General features: G+C 50.1%; 1 protein-coding gene across 1 annotated transcript; it reads right to left on the reverse strand.

Moving 5' to 3' along the window:
* Positions 1-148: 148 nt before the first annotated feature.
* Trpgamma (Transient receptor potential cation channel gamma) lies at positions 149-20,644 on the reverse strand. Its single transcript, XM_017910871.1, has 17 exons — positions 20,480-20,644; positions 15,441-15,571; positions 12,639-12,873; positions 11,714-11,862; positions 11,082-11,277; positions 8,211-8,381; positions 6,872-7,106; positions 5,545-5,665; positions 4,860-5,129; positions 4,436-4,569; positions 4,208-4,343; positions 3,923-4,118; positions 3,648-3,842; positions 3,302-3,527; positions 2,428-2,775; positions 1,820-2,290; positions 149-1,519 (listed from the first exon to the last, which is right to left on the reverse strand). The coding sequence occupies exons 1-17, from the start codon at positions 20,627-20,629 to the stop codon at positions 1,356-1,358; spliced, it is 3,528 nt and encodes a 1,175-aa protein (XP_017766360.1). The 5' UTR covers positions 20,630-20,644; the 3' UTR covers positions 149-1,355.
* Positions 20,645-24,942: the final 4,298 nt, after the last annotated feature.

Here is a 24,942-nt window from a genome sequence, read left to right on the forward strand (position 1 = left end):
CTTTTGGTCGTGACACATTTATCTCGTCCTCCCTGTTTTGTGAACCGCTAATAAAAGGGGAAAGGATCACCGCAGACTCGAGAAATGGACTCTGTTAGAATACGGGCAGCCCTTGGTCGCGGGAAAGAAAAGAAATCGAACAGGGGGGAGGGGAGTGTGTATCGTCGCGTCCGTGGTTCCCCGGTTCCGCCAATTTTCCTGCATCGGGTAGTTTCGCTCGCCGGCATTGTCGGCAGATTCAGCTCGTTTGCGACTCCTTCCGATAACGAGTATCGACCCGACGACAAGGAGCACCGATTTCCTTCCTTCCTCGCGCGACGTCCGAGCAAGGGAAAATAAAAGACGCGTCTGATTAGATCACTGACTAGAGTTCGTTGAATGATAAAATAACGGGTCGAGAGACTGCTAGTCGAACCGCGAAAATTGAGAGAAGATCGAGGGAAGCCCCGATCTTCGGTAGACCAGCTTCCCGAAGCGGTAAGGATTAACTCGACGTGCTGGCCTGTTCGCAACCACGATCGACGATAGCGTCGACAGGTTGATTATAATTGTCCGTTAAAGGTTAACGCAGCATCGATCGTCGTAATCCTCTTCTTTCGCATCGGATCGTCCGACTAACGCTGACTAGGTTAGTTGTCGTCGACCCACTTGCCCTTTCCGTTCTGGCAGTAGTAGCAGTAGTAGTAAGAGTACGGTAGTTTAGGTCGTGAGACGATGCGAGATCGTCGCAGTACAAAATCATCGGTGGCAACGTTTGCGTATGGGGCTCGACGCGACTCGACGAGATTAACTTCGACGGCGTGACCACGTGGCGCTAGTGTGCCACAAGATGGCCGCTCGGAACGCGATAGATCGACGCGATCGACGCGAGGAATCTCGACGACCTTCGAATTCCTCTCCGAACAAACAGTTCGCGAGTTTCTCGTCCGAATTGAGAAGCTTGTCGGGATTATTTCTCGTAAAGCGCCGCGAAAGTTAACCTCCCACTCTAGAAACGAGAGAGGACGACGCGCGTATTATAGTTGGATTCTCTCTTCCCTGCGCGTTTTTCCTCGAGTCGTTGAAGGGAAGAGGGCCGTGTTGGGTCGACGAGCTCGCGTTGCTCGAGATTCTCGGGCTACGTCGCTTATCGATACATGTACATATATCTATATAGTTTGTATGTCTCTCGGCGAAGTGCGTCGTCGCCAGAAGGCATCATTGTGCGTGTGCCGACGACCACGCGGTCTTACGTGATCCTCCATCGATCGATGTCGTCGCTCCAGCTTCCGCGGGCCGATGCAAACGGTACTCGTCTACGTGCGAGTTCTGTTCCGATAGCCGATACGTCGCTGTTGCGCGACCGGTGCATCTTCTCAGAGCCATCCCCCGGATACGTCGTGGCCGGATATCGGCTCGATGCCCGGAAGCCGCTGCAACTGCGTCGCCGACCCGTTTCTCTTCATGGTCGCTGGAAGGGAACTGCTCGCGACCACGCTCTCCTCGGTGGTCGATGGTGTCAGCGGAGCCGCCGGAACCACTTCGCAACACAAACAAACAAGACTTCCTAGCTGTTGCTAGAATTCACTTACGCTCTTCGATGTCTAAATAAACCTCGAGTTCGTTTCATCGTTCTAGTGGGTCACCAGATACGAAAACCCGAATTATTTCCGATTCGTGCCTTCCTCGAAAGTCACTCGAGGTCGTATCGCGGTATAAAAAGAACGGCCGAAGGATTCGAAATCGATGGAAGGATATATTCGGGATGGAAATTTGGAAAATTCTCGAGACCACGACGAGGTAACGAGTAAACGTTGCAAAGGTAAGTGAACCGACTTACCAGGTTGCTCGTTCGCGCTGGCACCCTCGGGAGTATCGATGCTAGGTTGCTGACTCTGAGTACCATCGTGTCTTCTCGGGGGTATCGGTTGTTGGCCCAGTTCCGGTCCTCTTGCTGGCACGCTGCTGGCCCTCTGCAGCTGCTGCTTCTTCGATACCTTCGAGACAAGAGCCGAGGCGATCGGATACATCGGGTTCGTGCCGCTGCTACTCCTCATGCCGGAGGTCGACGATCTAGAGTCCGAGAATGTTTTCCGTTTCTTCCGAAGCGCCACCAGCGCGCCTAGACCGTGAGTGAACACGTGATGACCTTCGTGATGATGCGAATGATGCGAGTGATGGGAATGGTGAGTGGGTTGAACTTCGTGGCCAGGAGTCTCCAAAGAAGACTTCGAGTCCGTCGATCCCTCCGATCTCGAGCCGCCATCTTCTGACGCGGGCGAGTACACGGAATCCTCGGAACGAGATCTACCTGAAAGCGGGAGTAGTTGCTTCTTAGCATTCGATGCTCTCATTTTTCCTCCATGCTCAATTTTGAACGCGACCAACGATACAAATACGTAGAGATGATTAGACAGTTTTCGTGAAACTTAATTTAATTTCGCTTACCGATCAGCCTCGAGACTCTGCCTCGAACCTTCGCCGCCTCGATAAGGTTCTCCCATCTCTTCTTCTTCGAGCTTCCTCTGATCCTGCGGCTCTGTCTGCTCGGACCGAGTCCGGGAACGCTGTTGGTGCTGGTGTGATGAGGACTTTTCTTGGGAGTGGTGCCCGGTCCGAATATGCCGCTCAAAGTCGAGCCGAATAGCTCGTGAGAGTTCTCTTGTTGCACTTGCTGCAGCGAGGCTGTAAATTCGTCAACCGGCGGCAGAGAGCCACTTCCACTCGGCTGAGGGGCGATATTGAAGCCCTTCATTAGCCGCCGCTCCTTTTGGCGATTCTTCTTACCCCCCGCACCTATGGACAGCTCTTTAAGGCTACCGTCTATGGGGCAGAGAGAAAACCAAGGACTACTCTAAAGCAGCTACTAAAAAAATGAAAAGAACTTAAACGACTGCCTGTGTGCGTGTGTGGTCGGTTAGTAGCGTTCGTTAATAGACAACACTGCGATAGAAGCGTGGCTGGCGAGGCCGAAATCGGGAAGTTTTCGCGTTACTCGAGTCGAGGTAACCAACTACGAAACAATATTCGCGCTAGACGATCCTTGATCGCATTAATTATTCCTCCAGGGTTCCACCGGATGATTAATAGCGTCCCGGTAACGAACTTGGAAACTTTCGTTTACGAAGGACCAAGCTCGCGGTACCTTTCTTAACGTCGTAGTCGCGTCACGGCGCGAGAGTTGCCGAGTAATCTCGGAAACTCGAGGGGGCGGTGCATAGATGAGATAAAAACCAAAGATTCGGAGAAAACACTAGGGGAAACCGAAACGATTCGTGTGAGAGAGGTTATCTGGTCGCTGGGATCATGCGAGTGGGCTCACCAGTTCCGGTGCCACTGGCCGTGGACGTGTTCATGCCGGAATTCTTCAGGATCTCGATCAGTTCGCATCGCAGGGCGCTGATATCCTGCTTGATCTCGTTCACATCGTCCTCCGTTACCCCCTCGCTCTCGGCTTTCCTTTGCTCCACCGTCACGTATCTTCTCACTAAATTCCTCATGATGCTTTGATACCGGAAGTCCCTCTCGGACGCCTGCTTAACCTTTCTCTGTCGAACAAAGAAGATTACCACGCGTCACGCCCATTCGTAGCACCTGATCGTTCAACGACGCTGAAATCAGCCAACGTCTCGATTACGACTAATCCGTCGAATTGAAATTAATCTCACTCTGATCGTTCTCATGTGCTCCTTCTTCGCCGCCCGACTGTGCCCGCAGAGCTTCCGGTACATCCACTGCACCATGTACCAAACGCTCTTCGGAGTAGGAATGATGTTAAACGGCGGTGGAACCGTACCGCCTTCCTCGAAATAGCTGATCCACAGTTTGCTCCTGGCGAACTTCCACTCGATGTCGGCACGTTCCTGGTTGCAATTAGGAAGAAAGATTGCTCGATGACGATATCTGAGGGCATCTCAATTGGACAAAGATCGGTTACACTCACGGAGATCAACTGATAGGAATGATTCATCATGGCGATTAGTAGATTCAGTAGTACGACGATGTTGATGACCGAGTACGTGCCGAACATCAGCATGCCCCAGAACCTGGTGAACGCTTTGATGCCGTCCAGCTCGAAGCTCTCGAGGTCGACCAGTCCGAAAACGGCCCAGAACAGCGTTTGCGCGGTTTCGAACAGGCTGGCGAAACACAGGTTCGTGGTGAATGTGGTAAAATTGGACGAGAACAATGGCGATTCGCGAGTTGCTCGCGACAGAGCGTTACGTACTTGGCGAATCGGCGCCAAACGATGCAAGCGTTGGAGTCGGTGGTGATGTTGGCGCTAGGGGCGTGGGACATGGCGGAAACGGCATGGCAACGTTTCTTCTCCATGTCCGCGTAGTACCAGAGCAGCTGGTTCAGACCTGGACCAACGGGGAACGTGATTTCGTCGTGAGAGTTATTTCAGGCGAGGTTTTTGAACGAATCGATCCGTTGAATTAACATGGAGATTTACCGCAGGAGAACGCGAATAGCACCAGCACATAGAGGAAGAAGAACTTCATGATGTCCATCACCATTCTGGACAGGGATACTTGCAGGGGACCGAGATGAGGATTTACGGAGAAAATGTAGACGAGTTTCAGAGAGCTGCAAGTAGATCGATAGACCAGTCGCGTTGCGTTTGATCGTACGTGAAGCTGAAGAGGGTGGAATTGAAATTTACGTTGAAAGAGTAGTCCCTAATTACATCTCTCGGGATTTCACGAGGTGTCGCGCAAAGGACCCTTTAATGCTCAGGGCTGGAGCACTTCGCGATTACCTTTTCGCGCGAAACCGTGAAATCTCGCGCGTGGCAAAATTGCCGGATTCGCGCCAGTTTCGAATAAAGTGGCTCGAGCTCCGAATGGGATAAGGAATAAAACGAATCGGACAAAGACCTGAATATGTTGGCGGCAGAGAAAAGACCTTCGGATATGAGCATCGGGTCCCACGTGCCCCACTGTTCGCGTTGCAGCTCGATCTGGTTCTCCATTTCCTTCTGCACCCTGTAGTAAGCGACCACCCTTAGCGCGGCAGTCGCGACGTACAAGGAGTTCGTTACGAAGTCGATCACGTTCCACATGTCATTCACGTACTCTTCGAGGCCGACGTCCCACAGCTGCTTCACCTCGGACCAGATCAGGCCGGATACCCAGGCCAGGATGAACCTAGGACACCGAGTTCACACTTTGCAGACGTTTCCGCTTTCGGAGAAACCAGTCGTCCCATGGGAATATCCCGGAGGACCCGAAATCGCTCCGCTAACGCGGTTCCGTAAACTCGTCTGTATTCCCTTTGGCTCGTCGATTCGGGGAAAAGTCGTTTCGCGCGGTGTCACGGGGGACTACGGGCCAACGAGAATATTTATTTTCAAGAGGTCGGTTTTCTTCGGCCTCCGCTGCTAGAGATCTTTAACGGAAGCTCGACGAATAGAGAGGAGGTCGATGATGCAAGGTATCGGCGTCGGATGCATCGAGTTTCTCGCGCGCGGGCAAACATTCTTAGGAAAGATAACAGTTCTTTTTCGCCCCTCGCCCCCGTCGCGTGAGGAGAGAAACGGGGGTTAAAAATATTGTCACTCACCATTCGACGATCGTCGGAGCAGCGCCTCTTTTCGTGGGCGCTGGCTCGTGTTCCACGACGTCGTGGCCCATCCAGTTGCCAATCACGCTCTCTATCCGTTGACTGGCCAGAATCAACATGACTGCGGATAAACGTGCATCGATGTTATTTACGATGATTTCCCGCAGCGTTCGGACGTAAATGCGATACTCGAAATAATTCTGGAACGATGCGCCAGTCCGCGAAACATTCTCGTCAATCACCGGCTACTTCGCTGCTCGGGATGCAACGTTGTTTCGATTCCGCGAGTCGATGTTGCGAATTTACAGTCACCACGAAGCGCGTCACGACACCGTGTAACGTTGTTCGAGTCACGAGACCGCTTCGAAACGCTTTACTGCCTCGTAGAACGGCAAAGTGCTCGTGGAGGATCACGCGGTGATTCGCGAACGATCGTAACCGATTGCAACTCCGGCTCAACTCGGCGTTCGCGCGATTCAACCTGGTTTCCAACGATCGTTGCTCGTCCGCGCGTTATGGCAACCGCACGATACATGCTGCGAGATTAACTCGGCTCGTTGCTGAATAATCTCCTCAAATTCCTTACGTCCCGGGCGCGTCCTCGCGGAGTACATTATTCCTCGTGCCTCAAAACATCGTTAGTCTAACTTCCAGGTCAATTATGCTTTTCGAGGGTACCCGGAACCTAGCGCGGAACTTCTCCGTCGCACCCCCCTTTGGTCCTCCGAGGGTGCTCGAGAGAGTCGAGACTCGATTCCCCGGCCGGATATTCACCAACGAGTTTCCAACTGCCGTTACATTCGAATTCACCGTGCCTTCCGACCTCCACGCGTTCCCAGAAAAATTCGCATAAACGTCCGTGCGATTGTCAAGCGAAACACGCAGCCAATTGTACTCGAGTGGAATGGTACGGCGGAGCTCGATGGAAATCGGTCGAAGGGTGTTACCGTTCGGTGTAGGCTCGAATGTTTCTCGTTCCGCGGTAATGGCAGTTGATGTCTCAAATTTAGAGCATTACCGCACTCTGCTATTATTGGTAGTGAGAGGTATTCGCGAGCCGCGGTTGCCGTGAGAGGTATTTGTAAACTGTTTAGAAGCCGGTCCCGATGTTTGATTCGCTGACGTGCCGAAAGGTAAAATACATCGTCGAGAAACGAGGTCGAACGAACTCGATAAACCATCGACGCAAACGAATTTCTTTCGCGAAATCTCGTAACCGGGAGTGACGATTTGTTTGGAAAAAGGAAAAGTCGAGGTCCGTTTGATCGTGGCTGAGTTTAGGACGTTCCGAAAACAGTTTCGCGCTCGGCAGTAGGCAGATACTCACAGAGAAAAGTGAAGTACGAGGCCGAGTGACAGATGAACTTGATGAAGGGTTTCCTCATGGTCTGACCGACCATGCTGTGCGGCGCGATGATGTACGCGACGCTGAAGAAAGGGAAGAGGACACCGATCCTCACGATCTCCAGTGCCTGGAGCACCATGTTTTTCCTCCGGAAGCCTGGAAGACCCTCGTACCAAATCGATGCGAGTAACTGCTGCACGTTAGGATGCGCCACGAACTGGAAATTCCGAGATAATCTAATATTGGTCGACGGTTTCCGGTCATGTCACTAGGAACTTCTACTTATTACGGTCTAATTTCAGAGTTGGCACTCGTCGCGAGCTACCCCTCATAGGCTTAACCAGGTTACAGCGATACTCTTCATCGAGAAACTACTTTTTCCCACGACTCGCGATCTTTCTTTCGTTATTCGCTCAACCCTTTCGCTGCTACGGGTGACTATAGTCGCGAGACGCCATCTACACGCGATGGGTCCCTATAGTCGCCGGCCACGAAACGCCATCCACGCACGATGGGTCCCTATAGTCACCGACCCCGAGACGTCATTTACGCGCGATGGATCCCTATAGTCACCGGCCACGAGACGCCATCTACGCACGACAGGTGACTATAGTCATCGGCCACGAGACGCCATCTACGCACGACAGGTGACTATAGTTACCGGTCACGAAACGCCATCTACACGCGATGGGTCCCTATAATCACCGGCCACGAGACGCCATTTACGCACGATGGGTCCCTATAGTCACCAAACACGAGACGTCATTTCCACGCGATGGGTCCCTACAGTCATCGGTCACGAGACGCCATCTACGCATCATGGGTCCCTACAGTCACCGGCCACGAGACGCCATCTACGCACGACAGGTGACTATAGTTACCGGTCACGAAACGTCATCCACGCACGATGGATCCCTATAGTCACCGACCACGAGACGCCATTTACACGCGATGGGTCCCTATAGTCACCGGCCACGAGACGCCATTTACGCACGATGGGTCCTTATAGTCACCGAACACGAGACGTCATTTACACGCGATGGGTCCCTATAGTCACCGGCCATGCGACGCCATCTACACACGACGGATGACTATACTCCCCGTCCACAAGAACTGAGTAAAAAGTTAAGACAAGTGCTACCGTTCTTCTTAGATCTCTTCGCAATGAATTGCAAGCTCTATTTCGATGCTCAGTTTTCCCTTTTCCTTTTTTCTTAAAAATTCCATCTTTGACGCGTCGCTTCGTTCTACGGAAGAGGCTTCGCGGCGACGGCCGTCATAGCGAAAGGGTTAAGATAAGAAGTAGCTTTGGGACGATTACCTTCTTCTGTCGAAGTTTGATGGCGAGTTTCAACCGGTTCAGGTGCATTCTCTCGCCGTGCTCGAAGGCTGGTCCGGTGGGATCGTGATTCAGGAGCACCTCCAGCTCGTAGGAACTTCTGGTGTGATCCAGCAAAGCAGTAGCAAAGTCCTGGCATTGTCTTCTAAGCTCCTGGAATCGCAACATTGCCGTATCGAGATGGGAGAACGCTCCGGGAACCAAGTTCCGTAAACAACGCGGAGAACGAAATTACTCCGCGGCCTCTTTCTTCCAGCGCGTTACTACTTCCGCTGACGGAAGTTTGCCTCGCGATGCTCTTAAACGTAAGCTGCGACATCGTCGCGAAACTTGCTCGCTGTTTCTCTGGAATACGTTGACGACTCTGGAACGTCTGTCTAAGCAGGAAGTCGTACCGAATTTCGGCAGCGGACTCGTTGCTACGTCTAGTTTCGATCCCGGGCTAGTGAAAATCGCGAGGAGGAGTTCGAATAAGAGCGATAAAATGATTTGAACGGCGGATAGGTCGTTTGTCAATCGGGTTGTCGAGGGACAATCGGGGCCATTCGACGCGGTTCGAGGCCTGCTGGAAAAAAAAAGCGCGGAGTAATCTCGTGGAAACTTTGTCCCTGCGAAAGGGAGGACGCGGGGAATCGGACGGTAATTTATTTCCCTTTAACGCTCGCCGATCACCTGGAAGATTTAAACGATCATCGTCGACAATTTGTCCGGTCGTTATTGCGTTTAAATTGATAGGCACAGAGGGATGGGTCTGTTTAATGGATCGAGCGAAAATGAGAGAAACGAAAGAAGGAGGAAAAAATATGGAAGCTGTCGAAGGATGAAAGAAACGAGCGATTCAGCTGTGCCAAACGAGGGGCGTTGAGACAAAGCGAGCGTGGTTCCAGGGAATTTCCTGAAATATTCTCGCGAAACTCGAGATGGCCGGCAGCCATGGATGATAGACTGTCGTTCGACCCTGGGATGAAAAGGGGGGCTCCGGAAGGAGCAAGCAAGTTTTTCCAGCAAAGGGAAAGCGGACGAGGGTCTCGGTGCTTCGACTCATCCTCGTTAATAGTTCGCCGATCCTTCGGCAGGCTTAATCAATTCGCTATCAGCGATGATTTATTTCCGTCCCATCCTCGAAGCAAATCGCGAACGAGGTCTTCGCCTCGGAGATATTTCGAAACAGACTGGAGGAACGTTGAAAGCATTCCGATGTCCTGTTCCTCCTGTAACCATTATCCCATAGAATTGTCATTGTCTCTAGACCAGGAAAAGACACTGTGTCTTTCGGAAAGATACAAACTAGCTAGCTGGCTAGGAATCTCGCGCATCCCTGTTCCGTCCGGAGGTTCGCGCCAAAGCAAACATTTACGACATCAAAGCGCCATACCGAAGCGTGCAAACGTTCGCTAATATCGCCGAGTGGGCCGCGCACTTCGCGATCGCCTAACGAGACGTTAATATCCGGCGCGAGCTGGATCGTGAAACTCGCATCGAGTCGCCTGTCGAGGCAGTCTTATTTCGTTTTCTCTAGGCGGAGGACAATCCCGAGTATTTCGAGACCTTCGCCGATCCAAACGACCACGTGTGCTCGAGCTGTTTACACGAATTAACAACGGGCGCGTTTACAAGGCGAAGGAAGACGACGCTTTGAGTCAACAAAGGTGGCTGGCAGAAATAAGCAGAGACTGCGTCGTACTGAAACACGCGGGAACCGTTTCCACGTATTAATTTCTCTCGTTCCGCGACCGGCGTCCTTCGGCATTTCGCACCTCGCGCGCCATCTTGGTCTTCGCCGAAAGTAGCCTCGCGTAAACAATTCGCCCGACCATCGTTTTGCGTTATATCGATTTATTTCCTTCCTTTCCGGAGTCGTGAATCCCGGCGATCTGCGAATTTTCCGTCTGACCCGTGGCTCTGCGATATCTCCGCGAGCCTGAAGCATCCCTCACGCGCGAGCAAACCGAATAAACGACGGGAATAATATACGGCTGGAAGAAAAAGCCTATACGTTTCAATCTACGTCGGAAGGATACGTATACGTGGCGCCGCGTACCTTCGGAAGCTTATGCCAACCCTACTTCCCCAACTTTGCACCCCATTTCCGATATCTTTCGTCGATCCCACTCTAATACTGCCAGAAGTATTTCGTTGCTTTTTCCTTTTTCTTTCCTCATTTTTCTTTCTTCAGGGGGGAAGAACAACACGGAGTACCGTGAACCCCTTTTTATCGTGATCGAGGGGTTCATTCGTGACAGCGCAGAGGACCCGGAAAGTGGATACGCCAGTGTAAACTTGATTTCCTAGACGGGGGTAGCTGAAGAAGTAATTGAACGAAGAGGAAAATGGGCCAAAAGGGTTGCGGGGTGAGCAAACTCGGAAGTTCAACGGTTGTTTTATGTAATCTTCCCCTTGTGGTTTCGCGGACACGTTCCTCGAGCGGAGAGATCGCGTTCCCACGGCTAAATTCAACGTTGGACTCTATTTTCCGGCGTAATCGGCACTTTTAAGGGGACTTCAAAGCGGACGAATGAAATTGAGAGTAGGGTAACTAGACGGTGGACGAAATTACGTCGCCTTCCGGTTACCAACATCAACATCCTTTGAAAAAAGAACCGGGCTATTCCGTTTCACCCCTCGTGACAAAGTTACAGCGCGCTACCTTATCGACCGACTTAATCTCGGGTATCACGAGGAGAAAAGCGTAGCACCGCGTTTAATTTTCCCCATGTAAGTCGCAAAGTCGGATCGATCGATGGTATTGGCATCGTTCTAGCGAACGCTGAACTCCTGTTTTCTCCTACAATTAAAATTCCATTGTCTTTGCCGAGGCGGCAGCTAGCTTTACGTAATCAACCATCGCCTCACCTGGTATTCGCACTTAAACTCGTGCTCGAGGAAGGAGAGTCGCCGAAGTTCCCAAGAGAGTTCGAACGCAGTCAGAATAGGATCCTTTGAAGAGAGAGCGATCAAGGACGGCGAGGCCAGGGCTCTGTACGCGTTTATCCGGCTCCTGGAATGCCTCAGAGAATCCTCCCTTCTCGATGTCACGCACTCGTCGCACCTGTCCATGAATAAATGCCGTCTTAATCAGTACAGCCGCCACTCCGCTCGGCGATTTTCCATGCTGTTTGTACATTTCGGAGCGTTGGTCCTCGCGCGAGAGCAAAGGCGCGTTATTTCGGACAAATATCGTTGGCAGAGCGAAATTTCTGTCTATCCCGTGGGATTAAGGGTCTCCTAATAGAGGAGCCGTAGCGAAAGCAGTAGTCGGTAGTCTCGCAACGCAGGCACCCAAACTTAATTGGCTCGCGTGAGCTGGGCTCGAAGATCGTGCGAGAAGCTAAATCAGTTGGGGAAATTAATCAACGGGGAACGCGTGTTCGACGATCGATTGTAGCCTCTCACGCCTACGTCGCGTCGGATTTATTTACGAATAAAATTTCATCGTACTTATGGGAACGATGAAAGGAAGCTTTGTTTGTTTGAACACGGCTCACCCGCAACGAACATCGTGAGGCATCGGCAGCGTGGACCCGCGATCCAGAAGGATCTTAATGATCTCGTAATTGTCCCTGTGAGCGGCCAGGATCAAGGGCGTGATGTCCGGGGTGAACGTGGCGGTGTCCGATGGCAAGGCTTCCCAGCTCTGAAACAGAGGCGTACAAAACGCGTTTCGCGTGTCGGAAATTGCTTCCAGGACATGTCTTCGGCTTCGACCGTGTCCAGGGTACTCGGTATAACGTTAAACATTTTAATCGTCCGGTCGAAAGGGGGGCAGAATAATTATTTCCGACGCTGCGCGTAAGCCGATTCGTCTCTCGGAAGAGGAGCGAAAGCCGATTAAATTGCCTCTCGTCTACAATTCCGTGTCCTTTTGCGCCTTTATTTTTCCGTTTCCCTTGGTGTCCACTCGGCGTGAATTCGACCGGTATACCGGTGCAAGCGTTTTCAAGCTTTGCCGGAAATGGGATCCGGTCAGCTGGCTTTCATCGAGACACGCTTTGTTGCGAGCGACGCGACGCGGCTAGGGGTTCGGTCGGCGAAAAACTCTCCGGACTACCTGATTAAAATGTGGATCGACCTATTTGTGTCGCTGGAATCTACTTAACTGTCCTCGTCAGCCGACCGTCCTCGTCCGAGCGCGGAACGAGCCAGGCAGCGGCGAAAATTAAAGGGGGAATTTCGATAACTGAAACGAAATTGCCTAGCCGGAAAAATGCAATCACCGCTTAATTGCGAGGCGAAGCTTGCCGCTGCGAAATCAAAGTGTCCCTGATAAAGTAAAGTAAAGCCCCACGAATTTACGGCGGGCCGGTGAATTTTTGGGAAGGACCCTTTTCACGCGAGGGGGTACCGCGATCTTGGGAAATTGTGGATCTTGGATCGATACTATACGCTTACTGGGCGATGAAAGCGACTAACGTGTGGCTCTCCGTTCTGATGAAGATTCTCCTCGTGTTCCAGGAGTACCTCCACCGCCTCCACGAATTCCTCGGAGATGGCGTGCAGTAGAGCGTCCTTCGTGTCGACCTTGTGCTCGATCAGGAGCTCCACCATTTCCAGATTTTCGTTATCGATTGCCATCAGCAACGCCGAACGTCCCAACGGGTCCACGCAGTTGATGTTCATCTCCGTTTCGTGCGCCCCCTGCAGCATCCTGCAACAACAGCCGCCATGTTTGCACCACTGGTAACGACCATTTCACTCTCGTTACAAACTCTCCCATTCGTTTATTTCTTTCTTTACTTTCTCTCCCCTCTTTTCCCTCTTTTCCCTCTTTTTCCTCTTTTTTTCCCCCCCGCACTTCAACCACGGAGCTCACGATTTCCCCATTACGCTCGCCAGGACGAATCGGCTTGGCAATCGTATTTCGTTGTGCCGTTTCCCGAGCCAAATGAGAATTCCACGGCCGCTGAAACTTTCTCGTACATCGCAATCGGTATTAATTGCGTCGGGACGAGCAACGCCGCGAAGAATTCCGAGAAGTTTCAGGATCGCGGGACGATTGTTCGTGGGATAATTAGATCCTTTGTTGGCCCAATGACGGGACATATACGTAAGCCGCGCCTTTGACCTTCCCCCGCGAGATCTCTCGACCTCTTTAGCCCTAGATCCGACCGATTTCTACACGTTCGCGTGTACGCTCGTTTGCATAAAAGCCACGATTGCGATGCTCTCGCGCGCTGTTTCCTCCCGCCTTTCAAATTAGCCATTGTAGTCACGTTGAAAGCGATAGAAACAATACCTTACTTCTCGCCGATTTTCGCAGCTGGATATTCCTATTTCAGATTTACATTTTCAAAACGAAGAGGATTGTCGGTCTCTTTGTCGTTCCCTTTATCAAAAGTACCGGTTCGCGTGCTCGTTTGACGCGTCTGCCTCTATCGATGGGCAGACCGACCCGTCTCTGAAGCGTGTAACGAACGAGCGAAATCGGAATGTCCAAGTCTTCAAAGAGAATCGTTAGTCGAGGAAATAGATATATCTTACATCCATGCAGCAATTAAACGCGAGATTCGAAAATTCAAAAATCTTTGATTATACGACGGGATTCGCGTCTACGTTCCAATTTTCATTCAAGAAACACGGTGGAAAATAATCGACGCGTGTACGTATGTTGCTGAAATGTCTGGTTTCAATCTTTTCGTTTTTCCAATTGCTAAAAACATATACCTGCTTTTAGCGAAATTAATACTCGTACACAGTTCCGCGGTTCAGACCGATCATGACAGCACGTGTCAATGACATCGTTTTGGGTTTTAACAAAATTAATCAATAACGACAGGCAATAATATCGTGCTGCGATCTATACATCCTTCTTCCTGTACGCGATATCGAACAGATCAGACGCGTGTTTATACACGGTTCTTACGTACATATCTAGGGAATAGGATTGACATAGAAGATGTTAGGTTTATAATATATTTATTGGAAGCTAAAGTGAAGTTAAAGTAATATACATACACGATTAGTACCCGCTTCACAATTCGGCCATCTTTTATTTTTGCTACTACGCGTATTAAAATTTAGAGAGTTATGGTTAGGAATACTCTATTCTTCTGCTGTCAATTCCTAACACCAAAAATAGTATTAAAAATACCGCGACACACATGACTGTACCCATTTCACAATTCGGCCATCTTTTATTTTCGCTACTATGCATATTAAAATTTAGCGAGTTATGGCGCGCTGTACTCTACTCTTCCGCTGTCAATTCCTAACATCGAGAAAAGTATTAAAAATACCGCGACACACGTGACTGTACACGCTTCAAAATTCGGCCATCTTTTACTTTTGCTACTACGCGTATTAAAATTTAGAGAGTTATGGTTAGGTATACTCTATTCTTCTACTGTCAATTCCTAGCATCGAAAATAGTATTAAAAATACCGCGACACACGTGACTGTACCCATTTCACAATTCGGCCATCTTTTATTTTCGCTACTATGCATATTAAAATTTAGCGAGTTATGGCGCGCTGTACTCTACTCTTCCGCTGTCAATTCCTAACATCGAGAAAAGTATTAAAAATACCGCGACACACGTGACTGTACACTCTTCAAAATTCGGCCATTTTTTATTTTCGCTACTATGCATATTAAAATTTAGCGAGTTATGGCACGGTGTACTCTACTCTTCCGCTGTCAATTCCTAACATCGAGAAAAGTATTAAAAAATATTGCGACACACGTGACTGTACACGCTTCAAAATTCGGCCATCTTTTATTTTCGCTACTACGCGTATTAAAATTTAGAGAGTTATGGTTAGGTATACTTTATTCTTCTACTGTCAATTCCTAGCATCGTAAATAGTATTAAAAATACCGCGACACACGTGACTGTACCCATGTCACAATTCGGCCATCTTTTATTTTCGTTACTATGTATATTAAAATTTAGCGAGTTATGGCACGGAGTACTTTATTCTTCCACCGTCAATTCCTAACATCGAGAGTAATATTAAAAAATCGCGTCTTGTATCTACTCAGCAATTACGCGCGAGATCCATACGCAGCTGAAGAGCAGTAAGTGCGCCGAGAATTGCGAATTGGAAGAAGCATCGACGCGTGTAGGGGAAATTTTCCCGCAGGGTCCCGTCCCTTCGTTACCCTCGTTAGGTAATCCACGCGTTACGTGCCTGCGAAATTTCCGCCCGAATTACACCCCAACGTGTCCGCGCGTTTCTACCTCGCGTCCGGTTTTTTGATTTCCTCAAGTCTCACCTTCTGACAGAAGCCACGTCCCCACGCTCCACCGCGAGCAGGTATTTCTTCTCCTGATACGACAGACTGGCCATTTCCTGGTGTGGTCGCACCACGTTTTCTTCCTCTATCATACCGTGGATACTGTGCCTCTGAAACCATCGTAACTTTTTATTATACTCCCGTCACCGTGGCCACGTTTCGGAAAAATGAACCTTCCCTTCGCTTTATTTCATCTCCGTGCTATTCATCCCAGCGACAGGATTAATCAAAACACGTCCGAGAACGCTTTCCTTTCACCCTCTTTCATCCCTCGCCGCGTATTTTTTTCGGGGTCACACTCGCGCGTCCACGAATATCCGCGAAATATGACCGACAGCCGGCCGAGTGCACCGACGTTTTGCATTATCCGATATACCGGGTGTCCCGCCGCGCGCGAACCGCTGCAGAGCTGAATTTTTCCGCGCGGAAACGACCAACAGGGTTCGCGCAAACGTCATTCCTATTCGAGCTTGTTTCGATCTTTGTTTAGTTACGACGAATTTTCTTTCCCGGAAAAGGATCCTCTCCCGGTGAATCCTCCGCGAGGATTTACCGCGCGACTAAAAATACACCGCTGTGATTTCAGCGTAATACTCCGACAATTAAGACGAATGGAGAGTCTCCATTAGAACTGAAACTTTTAACGTGATTTACCCCGTTCCTCGTTTGGTTCATAGGTCATTTTCCCCCCCCAGGAACGTTCTTAATTATGCGAGGCTTCCACGAAATTCGAGCAATGCCTCGGTGCACGAAGAGGGTAGGATAAAAGAGGGGGAGAATGTCTCGGATGCAAGGTATTGCTTAGGGAGTTTAGGTCATCCTCAAAGAAGATAAAGGGGCGAGACAGACATTTCGATCACGATTGGACCATCTCTGATGCTTTTGAAGTATTTTTATCTTGCGTCGAATAATTTGAAACGACTATCGTTCTCACCCGCGCCACTAGATGGATCCCAACTTTGAGGAGGTTCCAGGACTTTCCTCGCAAGTCCTCAGAGAATCTCCGCTTGCTATACACATAACTTCCAGACCTTCCAATAGTATTACCGTCTAAGGCAGGGCCTGCTAGGGTAGCCTTACCAATGAGTCCACTAGCAGGCCCAGGGACGAAACGCATCCCTTCCTTTTCCTTTCGTCCCTTCTAGCACCACCGTCACACGAGGATACCTGCGACGAGACGACTAACACGCGTGGGGGACGGAGGGACCCCCTAAAGTAAACACGCCAAAATTAACGGTCCCCAGGAACCGGCGCTAGACTAGAATCAAAAGGTGCTAACTTTTCGTGTTAAATTCTTTGCCATCTTTGGATCTAAAGTTTAAGAATTTCTATTATATCAAGTGGCCCATTTGACAGCCGAATCTGGGCCTGAACGGAACGACAAGCGAAACGTGTTAGGCACTTAACCTGTTAATACGGATTCTGCGCGTACACCATTGCTTCGTCTCTGATTTTATCTCATTTGTTCTCGACGTGCACCGTTCACCCTGATCGTCACACGATGCTGTATAATTACACTCGTCTAGATATGTCACTTCCAGCCAATAACGAAAATTCGCCTGACCCATCTTTACGACCCTGTTTCACTCCGGTCAATCAGATTCACGCTCCCCTCGGAACCAAACCGCCAAGTTCTATACGCGAAGGAAATACGTTTCTTGATAAAAAGTTTTCCACGAAATACGAAGTTTTTCATTTTCGCCTCTGGAATACCATCTCCGAAGTAGTTCTCGCATACCACGGCACACCGTGTAGCTCTAATATCTAATATCTTAACATCTTCCGGTGATATACAGGTCGTAGAAACTTTCCGGACCTTAACCTTACATTTCGCAACGAAAACCACCGATTTCTCGAGCAGCTCGAGGCTTTATTGATCGACGGACGAGGCTGTGATGAAAGATGGATGAAATTAGGATGATAAATGTACCGTTGGTTACAGTCTCTCGAGTGGGAGACGCGCGAGAGGATCTCGATCCCGCAGCGAGGATCAAGGGGAGCGTCGCGATTTAAAGCTCCACGACGTTATCGAACTTCTCGATGCGAAGCCTGGGGTATAACGAAATAACCAACAGATACGACCGGGCTCGAGTTATCCCGGATTCCCTGCTTCGGAAATTTCCTGCAACTTTGAAGTTTTGACCCTAAACTCGCTACTCCTGAGAGCTACCAGTTAACCGGGTTCCGAAAGTTTTTCCGGCTACACGGTGTGAAAGGATTAGGGTTGCTTCCCTCCAATTCCCAACTTTCGCGCGTTCTCCCGATCGCGGGGTTAATTTCAATAATCCAAGTTCGTTTCGGGGCAGTTCGTTTCGGGACAATGATCAAGAGCGATCGCGTAGAAAACAGAGCGAGTCTATCTGGAAGACTGGTTCCGAGTAGCTGAAAGTGTCGCTTAATCGTCGTACACCCTCTTTAGCACCGCGATAACGCAGTTAACTACCCTGTTCTCGAAATTGTCGGGCGTTTTCCACGTCGTGGGTGGATAATTGCCGAGCAATTAGACGCGGCTGGTAAACAACCTTCGGGATCAGCGTGCGCGATCGGGTTCGAGGTAACGCGAATCAGAGGCGTAGTCCTCGACTTCCGGTCGGACCAGAGATCCCGAGCGGCGTGGGCGAATATGGCAGCGGAGATCGAAGGTCCGGCCGAAATTGGGACGGTCGTGGGAGGAACGAGGGAAGCAATTAACGACTGGGATAGCGGGCCATTGTTCGAGCACGGAAACCTCTGGTTACCAGGCAACTTCTCTTTCTTTGTACCTGCCGTTAGATCACGGGCCAGGAAAGAATACCGACGCAACGGCGGTGCAACACGTAAAGATCGGGCTCGAGGGGAAACAATGGCGCCTTTCACCGGCCTATTCAAACGCGGTATTAACCTTTATGCTTGTATACTTCCTTGGAAACGGGACGCCGTTCCCGGGATCGCGAAGCTTTTCTTCTTACTGCACGGAATCCTCGAGATAAAGCCTCTGGCGAAGGAGGTGTCGTGATTACGGCGTAATTGTTTGTAGTGGCGCTGCTATCGCTCGTTCGATTGTTCCATTCGGAATACGGGGTCATTCCCGAGCAAGGTTCGCGATATTAAAGAACGTATTCCGGATCTCTCACTCGGCATGACTGTGCGTCCCTTTTGAAAGTTCGAAGAAATCAGCCGAAGAGGCGGGAATTTGATTCGGAGACGTAAAACGCGTATTTGCTGAACGCCAGACGACGTCGGAACGACGACGATCCGCAAACATATCTGGCTCGTGGCGGAAATGAAATTGTCGGGGTAACGCGAGACGAGATCCGGCGGCTAATGCCTGCGTCTTCAGCAATTAAACCACCCTTCGTTTCTAATCATAGAGTCGTCCTTTCGCAGCAAGGACGCGTGTACGTGCATACGTATATACGTATGTCTGGTCCCGGTGGAAAAGGGTCGAGTGGCAGGGGCCGATAGAGAGGAGGAGGCTGGGCGGAGGAGGGTTGATGGACAGTGTTTGCCGAGGGTGTGGCGGCTCGACAATTAGGGTGCGCCCGGGCAAACACTCGTTGGCTGTCAGTGTCGGCCCTTGGCACAGTATGTCATCTTCTTGAAGCCGAGAGGGGTAATCGCGAGCTCGCGCGTATTCCGCGAGTCACTGACGGAGTCACTACCCCTCTACCAGGTAGCCTCGTTACTTTCCACCCTTTTCGAGCGAGCTCCTACCGAGAGTTTTCTTCCGCAGCCCCCTTATCCCAGGCGATCTCGCGGTAGAACGTCGGAGTCGTTACGAGCTTCTGCTCGTCTCTATTCAAAGCAGCGATCTATATTCTCGAGGCGGCCGATCGTGTTCGAGGGTTGATCGGGTGATTTACCTGCCCGCCGTTTTTTCCTTCCCTCCGTTCATTCTCGTCTCCCCTTTCTTCGCGTTTTTACGACAGGAGCAAGGGATTTTAATGCATTGCACCGGCTCGGTGTCGTGAATCACACGCTGTCGCGCGAAACAAAGGCAAACGTGATGGATCACTGGTGTCCCGGATAGCATGAAGATCAGATAGAAGCGGGTAGATTGGTTCGGATGGGACGAAACCACGGGATTTCGAGCTGGCTCGACGGGCGGAGGTCCGTCGAAGACGTTTACGAGGCAATAAAGCTAGGGACGAATTGCGAGACTTTGTTTGTCGGGCTTGAAAGAACCGGAGGGAAGTACGTGCGCGTGAAGGGTATTTATGAACGGTATTAAAATGGCGGACTATCGTTCGGAAAATACGTAACGAAATTATCAGCGACTGTTGGTGGAATGCCCGATTGCTCGAGATACGATCCCCGTGTCCAGTACACTTGTCATTCCGGCCGCCTCCGTGAAATCAACTCGATCGAGCTTTACGAGGCTGTAAAAACAAAAGCTTCATCGCCCGCTCGTAAAAGAGCCTCGTATAAGCATACGCGTTATCTTCGACTCCTCGGTAGGAGGATAAAACTCCGATAAAGCAATTTTTTGTTGCACCCTTTGCTCTCTCTCCATTGCGATCGAAGCAGAAGATAACCGGTGCCGGGCATGGCAATTTGGATGGAACAGCGGCCCCAGACGTAGGGTACGCAACGGGAATGACGTTTTCAGCGCCGATCACGCCGTTTTATCCGCGATGCGCGTTCACCTCCGGCGACGGGTCGAATCCGATTACCCGCGATTATCGAAATACCGTGAAAGTTCTTTTCGAGGGAGCAGTTACGTGCTCCTGACAGCCGATTCGCTCGGGAGGATCCAGAGGACGAGATAATCGACGGTCCGGAGAGGACTTTCGAGGAGGCAATAAAAGGTCGGACTGCGACGGGGGGCGAACTTCTGATTCGTAACGGTGACTTCCGCAAATTGGATCGACGTCGTAACGCAGTTCTCGCTCGACCGGCTTCTCCCATTCTTTCTCCCAACCCTCCTCAAACATCCCTGTCAAACACTCGGCTGCTGCCCGCGTTCGTCGATTCGCGATTATTCGTCCACGTCGGAGAGAAGCTTCGGAGAGACTTCTCCACCGACGTCGGGGACCTACCTTGACCTTTTCATCGACCTTTCTCGCAGGTGGCGTCGCCTGGGGCGGTGGCGGCGGCGCCTCGGGGTCGAAGCTTACGCGTTGCCCGATGCCCAGCAGGAACCTGCCCCTGGCGCTCGAGTTCCAGTCCCTCGTCGTTCTGGTACCCATTCTCAAAGGAAGATCTGCGCAATCGTCGTCAGGAGCACCGATTTCTTCGCCGAGACCGCTTTCACCAGGGGATCTCGCGCCCCTGGCGCCGTGCTCCTCATCTTCGTACGCGCTTTCTGAAACAGACGTTTAATTTTTACATCCACTTCCAAGTATCCAGTCCTATCAGAGACATATACAAAGAACACCCGATGAATCCCTGAGAAGGTAGATTTAAAATATTCCCCCTCGATCCCCGAGTCCGTGAAACGGTAATTTGTCAGTGACAGTGATTGCCCCTTCGATCCACTACCTTCGTTCCTTCCGTTCCAAGGTCTCCCGGGTGACAATGACAAGTGTTCCATCCCCGATCTCTTAACCCTCTAATATATATACATCTTCCCCTTGACAACAGCGATAAAATCGACAACGATTCGGTGTCATCCCCGTCAGACGTCAGTGTTCCCCGGATGTCGGACACGTTCGTTGTGAGCGTTTTTATGCTAGGTATTTAATCGAGAGATACGCGCAGTACGTTCCGCCATTTTCATTATGTCGGGCAGATCGTGGTACCGGCGGGAATACAAATAAAGCGGAAGAATGGCGGTGATCTAGCCGGCGACCGCTGGAACTGGATACACCCTGTTGGTAATCCAAACGGATGATGGATCGCGGAATACACTCACCCTTATTGGTTTTACGAAAACACACACACAGAGGCACGCGTGTCGCCGACGGCTCTGCGGCGTAATTTTCGGGGCTTTCGTGTTCTCTGTTCGAAGACATCGATTGCGTCGCAATAACGCTAGCTACGGACAGGCGGCGACGTTATCGTGAATGAAAAATGGCGGTTCGTCTGGTGAATCGAGCACGCTTGCTTTCAATGCATCGCATTTCCTCCCTATTTTTCTTTGTTTCTTCGATCAACTGCAGTTCCCGCGATAACGCCGCCGATCTCGTTCGAGCACGGAATGGATACATCGCGGGGAACGATCGAAGATCGCCGCGTCCCCTTCCGGTTGCATTTAACAAACGTATTGTTCGGAAAAATAGCTTCGTTCGACGTTGATTGTGCGGCAACGGAACGACTTTTTGCCGTCGATATCGCCCTATCGTTACTAGCCGATCTTCCAATCCTTCCGGTCCATTTAGTCGCGATTGTTCGATAACGCGTGCTCCTTCCACGAGCGGAAGCTGCTGGACCTCGCTTGCCTCTTTCTCGAGTCAGAGACGCCTTTCGTTCCACTCGTTTCCAAAATATCTCGAGTTACAAGCGATTCTTTGATCCTTTTTGCTACCCTTCGGTCTTCTTTCATCTTTTCGTTCTTAGAAAATTTCGTTTTCAGGAAATAATTAGCATCCTGGAATCGAGGGTGGATAGACAGTCGGATAGACAGGTATCGAAACAATTTCTCGCATGGCTGTTAATCTCCAGGGTAAATATGTGCCGCGGGAACGTCGAAGTTCGTTAGTTTATCGAGCGTCGCGCCACTGCGGCGGGGTTGCGCAACGAGATCGTTAGAAACCGATGATTTACATAAGACAGGACGCGTGCGTGTGCCGTATTTCACGCGAATGGATCTCGAGATGGCCGGTGGTGTATCGCCAATTGAATGGAAATCCCGGAACAACGACCCGTCCGTGGAAAACTCGGTCCGCGTTCCTCTCTGTCGTCGAGGAATTTCGTTAAATAGTTCGCTTAAACGTTGCATCGATCATGCGCGCCATAACGAGGCGGATGGAAATTTCCCACTGTCGAAACTGTTAATAAACGGATATCCGAAATTTCTCGCTGTTTAATCGGAAAACTTTTCCCCGATACGCTTCGCATAATTTACCATTTTTTCCTCCCCCCTTTCTCTCTCTTTTCACCCCCCGGCGTGACGGGGGGATGAAAAAAGAATATGTCGCTGACCATACACCGCTGCAACCGAAGGAGTAAATATTTCCCCGTGTCGCGTTGATTCGCCAGTGGACCATTTCGTTTGCAGAAATCCCTTTCGATCCGCTAACGACTCGCGGAAATAAAACGGAAATAAAACGCGTTGTTATTTCAAACTGTAACTTTATTTGATCGCTGCCCCATCCGTCCGTTCGATCTGTTCGTTTGGCACGACCATCGAACGAGATTTGTTTCCCATTCACTGTCAAAGTCGTTAGTCGAAGACCTTACTCTTTCCGCGAGAATGGCCAGTGTCGTTCGCCATCTTTGACCACAGTCGAGCAACTTTTATTACCGGCATTATGCACGAACGACGACTTAGACCGAGAAACCAGCAACGATCAGAGCTTCCCTCTGTTACGAAGTTTATTTTAATTACCAGAGCGGAGGGTAAGTCGCGTTCGATCGGTGAATATTAACAGCGATACATCGGGGGAAGAAAAATGAAGAAGACGTCGAGAAAGGGGTGCAATTTTACCAGCTACCATACCAGAGACACCCCAACTCGAAACCTTCTCTCTCTCTCTCTCTCCCGGGACCTCGTGCTCTTATCGAAATCGAAGCACCGTCGCGAGAAACTGCTTCGAAAAATGGCGGAAACTTTCAGATCACAGGAAATTTCCCAATAGAAGCAGAGACATCGCGCGCTTTTCGAACCCTCGACCCAACGCGTTTGTGTACTTTCTAAGAACAGACTGCTCAAATAGCCGATTGAAGTTTCAGGTAGATTCGTAGCACAAAGCGTGGCTCGAGTAACAGTTTCTGCGTTGTAGATGCTAGACGAGATGAAACTCGAGTGAAATAGCAAGTTTTTAAATACATTTGGGAACGCTCAACTCGAGAGGAAGAATCGGATTTATCCGCGACGAGGCTGTTCGAGATAAATCCTTGATCCTTCGAGCTTCTCGGTTGCAACCCCTGCAATTATTCTCGGATTGTTCTTCCGTTTGGCGCGCAGCTAGGTGGGAGGAAGAGTGATTCGGAAGCAGGGTAGGTATCAGGGAAGGTAGAGGCGCATGATTCAGAGGGAGGTTATCGCTGGAACTTCGACCTCGCGCGGGTCGTTGAGCTTACCGCGAATCGCGTGCTTGCAGCGGGACCTAGATCGATAAACCTGTGTGCGCGAACATGCACGGGTCGGTAATGGATAGGCGACTTTCGTGAACACCATCCGCGAGCGGACGGTGTGTGTGCGTGGGATCAAAAATAAGCGCCGGCGTGCCGATACGTTGGTAAGAATAACAAGAATTTTCGGCGGACGAGTTGGCGGACTATTTTTGAGAACGATGATCGATAACCGCCTCCGGCCTGCAGATTACGCACAACGGTATTCTTCATTGCTCCCCCTACGGGGTCGCGGCATTATTACCCGCGCGCGGTTCATACGCCAGAGTTCCGCGGTAAATTCCCCGCGACTGCACGCGAAATGAGCCAAGAAGACGCGATATTACGTACGAGCCCATTTTTCACTCCCTTCGCCAATTCCCGCGGCTCCAGTGCTTCCGGTATCACTCACGAATCTCCCGGTTACTAATTCTTCTCGCGAACCGCGAAACGACCGCCTGCGCGCGTGAATTCTAGATAATCTGCAAATCCTGGCTTCCGCCGTTGCGATCGGACCGCGATATCTTCCCTTTGGGAACGAGGATAAATATAATTTTGTACGAAGGGATTGTTAAATCAGCGGAAATGACTGGCTTTCCCAGTTTTTGTCGGAGCAGGTTAATCCTCGGTGGGTAAACCGGGATTATGGCACTTGTAATTACAGCCAGGCTTTAGAAGCAACGTATTTGTACGGGATATTCGTAAAGATTTTTATTCCGGGTTTGATTTAGGATGTTTGTGGATGGTACGAGTGTCTTAGTGGTGCATGAAATATTAACCCTTTGCACTCGAGAGGCTCTCTTCAGTTAATCGTTTGATAAAATTTACAAGTTCGATATTAATACTAGATTTACGGAACCCGTCAATTTGACGGAGGGGTTGCTCCAATTATACGATGGTAACAGATTTAGTTAACTTATATTAAGACTGTTAATATAATATGTAATTGCTTTTAAATTAAACTAATCGTTAAAAATATACCATGTGCCTTTTTTTAACGATTAGTTTAATTTAAAAATAATTATATATTATATTAACCCTTTGGACTCGAAGATTTCTTCGTTGTGAAGATGCAATTCGAAGCTCTTCTTAGATTTTTATAAGCTCATTGATACTCTTTATGCTAAAATTAAAGAAAGAAAATCGTGAATTTGCGTGAGAAACGAGCGAATAGAATAATTTTATTTCGATGTTCTTAATATAATTATCATCATCCATTGTTTAAGTTATAGCATTAAAACAAAGGGTGACTGAGAGTCACCTCACCCTTTGCACTCGAGAGGTGAGC

Source organism: Eufriesea mexicana, unplaced genomic scaffold (assembly GCF_001483705.2).
Source record: "Eufriesea mexicana isolate 0111107269 unplaced genomic scaffold, ASM148370v2 scaffold107, whole genome shotgun sequence".
NCBI classification, from domain to species: Eukaryota; Metazoa; Arthropoda; class Insecta; order Hymenoptera; family Apidae; genus Eufriesea; species Eufriesea mexicana.